Source organism: Populus euphratica, unplaced genomic scaffold, assembly GCF_000495115.2.
Source record: "Populus euphratica unplaced genomic scaffold, PopEup_1.0 scaffold55.1, whole genome shotgun sequence".
Lineage (NCBI taxonomy): Eukaryota > Viridiplantae > Streptophyta > Magnoliopsida > Malpighiales > Salicaceae > Populus > Populus euphratica.
The window spans coordinates 333,474-341,909 of record NW_011499921.1 but is presented as its reverse complement, the minus strand read 5'-3'; the positions used below and the strand labels follow the sequence as shown (position 1 = coordinate 341,909).

Below are 8,436 nucleotides of genomic sequence, written 5' to 3'. Positions count from 1 at the left end.
AAGGGGCATTTTGAGGGGGGGGGGGGGAAGCCTTCAGGCTGCTCTTGTTGAGGAGTCCAAACATGATGAACTCCAATATAAACATTCTCTTCTGATAGGCTGAGAGCAGTACATTATCAAGCTTAGCTAGTTCATAAATTCATGGTTTGACTACGTTATTACTCATGAAATAGAAAAGAAAAGGTAAACAGTTAGTTGGCATCGTTGAGTGTGCAAATCAATCACCAAACAATAACCATTGTTTTTATGTTCTTTGATGCCTCAATTTGGAAAGTGATATAGGGTGGCAGAAGCAGTCATTGGAAGGGTAAGAATAAGTGAAGGATAAAAATTTGCAGAACTAGATTCATAAGATAGGAATCGAAAACATAGTCTGGAAAGCAACGATGTTAAAGACCAAAGTTATCAACAGAACTAGATGAAACATGTGTGTGAGAATGAGCGTACATGTGTAACAGTGTCCATTATATTTCAATTAGGAATTATCAATTCCTGATTACTCAGGATTGTGCCCACCACTTGGAGAACATTTTGTGCACAAAAGCACATGCATGCATGTCTAGATGCATGTCATATATTGATTCCCATAATGAATCTTCCATCACCATGATTATGTCTCAAACAAGATATCTGGATCATTATCAGTTAGCTCAAGACATAACAACCAATAATAGGATGTTTCAAAAGGGTCCCTACTGTTAAGTATAAGGGTATTCTGCAAGCTCTTAATAAAAATCAAAGCAAGGAGTGGTTTAAAGTTACAGACCAGATAAATGATTATAAAAGAACAGTACAAAATGAGGATCTGAGAATGTTGACGAAACTCCTACATTTGATGTCTGAGATATGTAACATCTGCTACACATAAATTTAATTTAGCCTCTAAAATCAGGTTGAAATGAAAAATCAAAGTGAGAAGAGGGAATACTCTCAGTAGTTCGTGAGCTAGAGGATACCATTAGTGACTCCTTTCCATGTATCTGCCTTCACCCACAAGAGAATGCAAAATGAGTAACGAAAAATGTACATCACCTTAAACAAGAAGATTCTGTTAAAAACACATAAATTAACATAGAAAGATAATGAAAATCATTCTGCAGATTCACGGCATAAGCCACAGAAGAAAGGGAGGAAAATCATAACTTGTAAAGAAAAAAGTTTCTCCAGACTGTTTGGCTGTGGGCAGATATATCAGATATCAAAACACTTGATTTGAACTGGTTGACCATGATTTTGGTTACACACATAATGTGACTTATGATATGAAAGCAGGATATGTTGAAGATGAGAGCCCCTGAGAGCTACACCCAATTTCTATAATACAAAAATATGTACTGGATACCTATATAAAGTACAGATACCAAGTACAGATCAGTCAAGCCTGCAGCAGGAAAACTAAGTTCTAGTCAGCCTTCTAAAGTTCTTCTCTTCCACTCTTCCCATCTAATTAATATTGAGCATAAGGTTGCAGTTTTCTCCAATCCTGAATCTGTTATGCCACTATAAATTCAAGCTCAACCCGTGGCAACTAGAGCCATTGCTAGGGAGTATTCAATAAATTCACTCAAGTCCAGGAGAAGGCTGTTAAGCATGATGCTCCTGTGTAAATTACAGATACAAAGTACAGATCAGTCAAGCCTGCAGCAGGAAAACAAAGTTCTAGTCAGCCTTCTAAAGTTCTTCTCTTCCGCTCTTCCCATCTAATTAATATTGAGCATAAGGTTGCAGTTTTCTCCAATCCTGAATCTCGCTCTTCCCATCTAATTCATATTGAGCATAAGGCTGCAGTTTTCTCCAATCCTGAATCTGTTCTAACGCTATAAATTCAAGCTCAACTCGTGGTAACTAGAGCCATTGCCAGGGAGTATTCAATTAATTCACTCCAGTCCAAGAGAAGGCTGGTAAACATTATGCTCAAAGATCCATCTTCCAAGGAAACCTTTGCTAGAAATTTGTTTTAAAAAACATGGTCGATGGGCACATTTGGGACCAAATTAAAAGTGAAGACCACTCAATTTTAAAGTTTAAACTTTATTGGAAATTATTTTCCAACAAAAGTTCTTTAACATGGAACACTAATATAATTAAAATGAATTGTGGGTGAATGAGAAATTGACATAAAAAGAAACTTTGGTTGGTAAAAACAAATTAGGTGCTCAATAAGAAAGGGGTTTGGGGACGCAGAAAGCTAAAATGACATGAAGAAAACAGAAAGGATCAGACTAATATACTGTCTTCCCAACTACGAATTCAAGTTTTTATCAACCAAATCTAATTCTTAGATTTATTATTTGTTGCATGTAGATTTCAACATTCTTGCCCTCCGAGTTCCAATAAGAAGTTATACAAGCATTATTCTACCTGACATGGATAAAGAGTAATTGCTTTTCTCGTAGCTAGGTTCTTCTGAACCTTCACAACAAACACTTCTCAATATTCCTAGCAGCTACAATCCCATTGACATGACAGATTTCTGAGGACATTATGTGCTAGCTGCACATTCGATCTTAAGAGAAAAATGTCTTTAGTTTAGAAAGAACAAGCTCAACTCCCTTTGTCTTTTCATGTCTAAATTGTCTTCATGGTCTTACGATATTTAGCTCAATAATCCCCATTAAAAAAAACAGAGAGAAAGGATGGAGAGAAGCATGGTGGATCACAACTCTTTTTAATATCATGTTATTCGAGAGAGAGAGAGAGAGAGGATAAATCTCATGCATTTATCAACTTAGATCACAATACTATACTATTCTTAAGATTATTTTAGAAACTTGAAAGTAAGAGCAATCATTAGTGCATCACATACATATACATAGAATAACCAATATATCTCTTTGGAAAAATACTAATTTACATTTTTCTAGTTTTTAAAATTAATTCTAATAACCTCACTTAATTTTCAAGTTCGTTTAAAATTTAACCACCCTTTCCCAACTACGAATTCACAAAGTCTCAATTGCACCTTCAGTCCTAAAGAAGAGTATAAGCTTTATCATCAAATAGTGTTAAAAAAAAAAGTTGATTAAAACAAGAGTATGGAGATAAACAGAGCAAATTTCTTTGGGAAATTCTGATGAAGAGATTCATATTTGATGACAATCATGAACTCAGAAAATTCAAATATAGCCACTATCGAAGCAAAGAGATTGTTGGAATACATACCTGGAAATTAGTAAACTGAGTGACATTCAGTCCATGGCCTGCCCTAAAATTTGTCAAATCTGGTGGACTATAGTGCTGAAAAAGGGCCTGAAAGGATGTGCAAAAATTTCCCAAGTAATATTATTTTCATATCAATAATTCTATATGTTAAAACTCACATTAAAGAATTACTCCATTAACATGACATGTTCAAACAATAACAATATATATCTACCAACATAATTCAAGACCTAATCGTGTCAGCTTTCAAGAAAGACTAAGACATGCTCTAATAGAAAAGGGAAAAAAATAAGATGAAGAAAGTGAACATATTTCAACTTTGAGAAACCAGGATACTTTAAAAAAGGATCTGGAAATATGGTACCTGAAGAGAGAGCTTGTGGGGCCTAAACTTGAGAGACCCAAATGGTAGGAGAGAGTGAGGATGCTGGTGGAGGTGTTGTAGAGGTGGAGATGATGAGATGGTGGTTTGGAGAAGCATATTTCTTTTATTTCAGTGTGTATGGGAGATCTCTTTGGAGCAAGAACTGCTTTGTGTGTTGCCTCTGCCTCCTTTTTCTGTGAATTTGAGTGTTCTTTTGAACATGTATGCACTGCACTCTCTGCAGAGTTCGTTGGTGGTTCAAGATAAAAGTTCTCTTGTAGAGTGTCAACTGGCACCAAAAGAAGATAAGGCCGCGTTTGGTTTCTTTTCATTAAAAGGGGGCCTCTTCAAGAAATAGCAGCCTCTCTACTCCTCTTATTTATGTTCTTTTCTATGACTAAAAAATAAGGCATTGTTCTTACCATGATTTTGATTTTTGTTTTTTGCTCTACTTTCAGATAGAACTGACATATGAAAGCTTTAAGAAATCGAACCCAAAAATCCACACACTCTTCACAAACTGTAAATTTCATCTGTGACAAAAAGATGATAAAAGGATTGCCAACTTACAAAAAGATTGATTAAAAAAAAGCATAGAGATCAAACTAGGGCCAAATGTTAGAAGCCGTAGCCATTGAATTGTCATCATTTCAGAAGGACAAAGTGATTTGAGGATTCGATTTGCATCCGCACGCACTATTGCATTTAATAAAAATTACTGTTCTCTTTGGAAAATTATAGACTGAAATGGGGTGTCCTAACACCCAAAACCACAATACAGTTGTCCTTGGTAAAAGGGACAGTTGCCTTCCATCATTGGAAAACTGCATAACCTATAGACAGTGTCTTTACAATACAAGAATGTTGTTTAACTTTATAACTTGCAATCCTGTTGAGTTAACCTTCTCCCGTGTGCCAAGTAGCTAAGAACATTGTGTCTCAGTGGAGTGGGAGAGGGCACCAAAAAAAACAGCCACTTCTCTATACACCATAATCATGCTCCTGAAGCTCTCTTGCATATGGGGCCGTGGTCTTCACCATACCAGTTGCTAAACTGTTCGCTTTCAAGCTCACTATTTGCTTTACTGAGACATTATGACTACCTGATATAAGATTTCTGACATAAAGCTATCTGTTTAAGCATTATATATGTGTTAGTAGCAACTTCTGAAAGTTCTATTCTTTTTCTTCTTTTTCCTCCCATCCCTTTGTGTGTTCTCCGGTTTCTAGATTTTTCACGTTCAAACCATCCATACCATGGCTATCTTCATGAATATCAGGACGTTTGTCAGTGATACTGGTGAGGTGATCTTCAACTCATCGTATTGAAACTTCAAAGCTTACCAATGGGGCCTTAATCAATTTTAGAATGTGAACCACTTTGGTAGGCAGGTCTTTTGCTTTGTTCCAACAACTTGAAGAAGTTGGATAAAATAATTGAATCATTGCATCTGTCTCTTTCAACCAACCATTCCTCTTTTAGCTGAACATCAACGTCCCTGTATGAAAGTGCGATCTAATGTCACCAAGAGCTAAATACAATAGACAATGATGCAATGAGAAGGAAGGGAACCTGAATCTGTTCCTTTTTTGTTGCAATGACTATGCAGCAAGAAACACCAAGAACTAGGAATATGTGTATGAAAATTAATTTATGGATATATGAAGGAAACAAACCACCTCCTCAGTGCAAGAATTTCATAATTCCTTCGCAGGTAATCAGAATGCTTTGTTAAGGCATCTTGAGCGTATTTTTTACCCACAGTTCGTACTGCTGCTGCATCTAGTAAATTTTGTAATGAACCATGCTTTTTCAAAAGCTTTAGAGCAGTCTTTCGACCAAATCCAGGAGCCACATTTTGTATCCCAGGTACGCCATCAACCTCATCACCCATAATGCATCCTACACAATTAACACCAAATAGAAAAGTTATGGGCAGCTCATGTAGAAAAGTAGAAGTAGATTGCACTGAATGCTGAAAAATAGAGTGGAGCAACTTGTGTTAAGAACATAATCCCCCAAAAAAGTGACAACACTTGAAACTTTCCTCTATATTGTCAACTCTTTCCTACAGTCGAGGAAGGATACTTATCCTTGTCTCTTCAATTAATAACATCATGCTGGTTAAAAAGATTAACAACGGTGCTAAATGAATAGGCAATGAGTAAGTGCTATAAAGCCGCAAAACCTTTATTGACAACATATACACATAAAAGTACAGAGCTATACAAGATATATGTTGAACATAAAGCAAATCTCCTAATTTTCTAATTATCAAAAATTAAAAGAAAACAAAAAAAAAAATTATCACACTTACTAAGGCTCAGATCAGAGCACGGATCACAATTATACTGAGAGATGTAGTGCTTTAGGGTGTAAAAGGACCATCTATTTAACTCTGCAATAGGCAAAACAATCTGTACATCTTCAGAAATAAGCTGCTTGAAATCTTTATCAGGAGAGGCAATAACCACTTTATGTCTGTTTTGTAGAACTTGTCCTGCAAGAGTCGCAACAACATCATCTGCTTCCTGACCTTCAATTTTTACAACCTGCACAAATCTCATGTTGTCAATTTTTACAGAAAGGTGATCTCTCAGACAGTTACAATAAACCATTTTGTTCTCAAAAGTAAGGTTTTTTGTGAAATGATAGTAATCTTTTCAAACTCAAACGTGAATTTCTCATGATGGTGATTGAGACCCAACCTATTCACATGTATTTGTTTACAAGAATGGAGGGTTCTAAATTTTTATATCTTAAATTCAGATATATATTGAGTCGGTCATTCTTGGATGTTAAGTCTAGACATCCATATAAAATGCAAATGATACTACACATAAACCAGCACAATTTCTATGAGCATTACTTTAGAAGACAACAGTGCAACAATCATGTAGTATGCAATCTGTAAGCATACAATTAATTTTAAATACCTGAAAGTAGATAACTTTAAATATAGAATGCTAGAAACATTTAACCAAGGTTCACCTACTGGAACATTGCATTTTATAAGAACATCCATGACAACATGAGACCTTTCAGCAGCATATTTTTGCGGTGCTGATGATTTTCTTGAGAATTTCCTCCTGTGTGCTTTATACGAAGGTAACAACTGTCTACGATGCTCACTTCCCCCATCTCCATCAAGAACCTGTAAACCAACACAAAACAACTATTTCTAAGCCCAAGCAAGCTATAATAAACCAAGAGAAGGTTATCATGATAAATTATTTTTTGATAACTTCCAATCAGAGCATATCAAGTAAGAGAACCAATCTCGAAAGAGTAAATTTCAATAAATTCACAATTTGGGACCATATATGGATAAATCCAAGAAATGTTCTTGGTTATGAAGGCACCTAGCTTATACATACATTTGGAAATGTAACAAGTCATTCCCTCTCTACAAAGTCATCCACAGGAAGTCGCAGCCATTAGGCTGTATAACAGAGAAAGTGAGGTATGTAATGTCCTGCTTCCCTACACTTTTATTGAGGCACCTCCTGTATAACCCCCTCTAGAACACAAGCTTTTACAAAGGAGAAACAAGAATTCCAAGTAGATCACGCTATGCAACATGCACCTTCTTTTCACCCTAGACCCAGCTTAATGCAAAGTTGTCACTTAACAATTCAGACACATCTTTGTGTTCCAATGCTTGAAAACTAGATGAGTTTGAAATTTACAGTGAATTTTTTTTTTTCCAAAGTCTAACATATGCAGCAATGAATCTAGAAGATCAAAAAATTGACACTTATATAAATTTAATCAAAACAGTTACTTTAAAATCTCAAAGACTTTTACCAACAACATCTAGTATTCTGATTATCTGGGTCATCTGCATATCCCTCTATCAGTCAATAAATTTGCAAGATACCCTCTTTCTTTAAAAATATCCAGTAACTTTCAATGAACAACAATCTCATTTTCACATACAACCAAAAGTACTACTACCATATATGCATAAAATCAAAAGTAAGAAAGAAAAGGAAACTCACAGCAATAACAGGGTCAGCGAGGCTAACTTGAGAGAAGAAAAGAGAAATCCAGTGAGCAAAAGAATGCAAGCTAGGTGTACTTCCTGCATAACAAAGTGGGTTCACGTCCAAAAAGAATACCCTTTTCTTGGTTGCTCTCTTCTCCTTGTTACTCCCACTAAGTTCACTCCTTGGCCACAATTCATCACCAATGGTGTCATGAGAAGAAGAAGAAGAAATGGAAGCAAAAACAGCACCAAGTTTCCTTTTTGTTGTTTCCCTTGGTTTCTTTCTTAGATACCATGTTGAGACGGAAGCAGAAGGGTTAAAAGTGAGAGCGGGTTTGATGTGGAGGTTGGTGGGCATGGCGATTTCTACCATCTTCATCATTGGTGGTGGCGTTTCACTGCTACACTAGAGCTAGCAATAGTGTCGTGTGTCGACAAGCAGGGAACTTATCTTGTATAGAGGTTTTTCCTAGGAGTCTAAGCGACCAGTCATCTAACCGATCAAAATTTCAAGCGACCCGTCTTTGCCCATTTGTAAATGGAAAATGCAATTTTTAACGATTTGCTGTTTTAGATTAAAATTTAGAAAATAAAATAATATAATGGTTGGCATGGAGAATTCACAGTAATTTTTTTTTCTTCAAAAAAAAATAAATGAGAGATAATATAGTTTTTTTTAAAGTTCTTTAGTCATTACAAAATAGATTAATCAGAAATAATTAAATTCCTATATCTTTTTTATATTTTTAAATTGATTTTTTTTTAATTAATGTGAGTGTCTAGGTTAGTTTGCAAGTACCTCAACTAATCTCACGAGCCCTGAAGTTAATAATCATATAAATCTTTAATATAGCCCTAAGGTTTGTGAGATTCAAATTGATAACCTCTAAAAAATAAACTTAAAATCTAACCAGTTAAATT

General features: G+C 35.5%; 2 protein-coding genes across 6 annotated transcripts in view; both read right to left on the bottom strand.

The window, feature by feature from the left end:
• LOC105135125 (uncharacterized protein ycf37-like) overlaps positions 1-3,880 on the bottom strand; it is a 5,816-nt gene extending 1,936 nt beyond the window's left edge. Inside the window, exons 1-3 of one of the 4 annotated variants that reach the window (XM_011039849.1) lie at positions 3,527-3,880; positions 3,163-3,249; positions 941-980 (exon numbers count right to left, since the gene is read on the bottom strand). In XM_011039849.1, coding sequence (XP_011038151.1) covers positions 941-980; positions 3,163-3,249; positions 3,527-3,643 — 244 coding nt within the window. In that variant the 5' untranslated portion in view covers positions 3,644-3,880. Of the gene's footprint in view, positions 1-928; positions 985-3,162; positions 3,250-3,526 lie in introns of all 4 variants that reach the window. The other 3 variants (XM_011039848.1, XM_011039850.1, XM_011039851.1) reach the window with 3 other exon arrangements.
• A 212-nt stretch (positions 3,881-4,092) lies between these two features.
• Positions 4,093-8,028, bottom strand: LOC105135126 (5'-3' exonuclease family protein). 2 transcript variants are annotated; one of them, XM_011039852.1, is made up of 5 exons: positions 7,529-8,026; positions 6,523-6,681; positions 5,845-6,079; positions 5,207-5,429; positions 4,093-5,025 (listed from the first exon to the last, which is right to left on the bottom strand). In XM_011039852.1, the coding sequence occupies exons 1-5, from the start codon at positions 7,895-7,897 to the stop codon at positions 4,881-4,883; spliced, it is 1,131 nt and encodes a 376-aa protein (XP_011038154.1). In that variant the 5' UTR covers positions 7,898-8,026; the 3' UTR covers positions 4,093-4,880. The 2 variants fall into 2 exon arrangements, 1 of the variants encoding a protein (XP_011038154.1); XR_844128.1 differs by having other exon boundaries at positions 4,936-5,025; positions 5,100-5,429; positions 7,529-8,028.
• Positions 8,029-8,436: the final 408 nt, after the last annotated feature.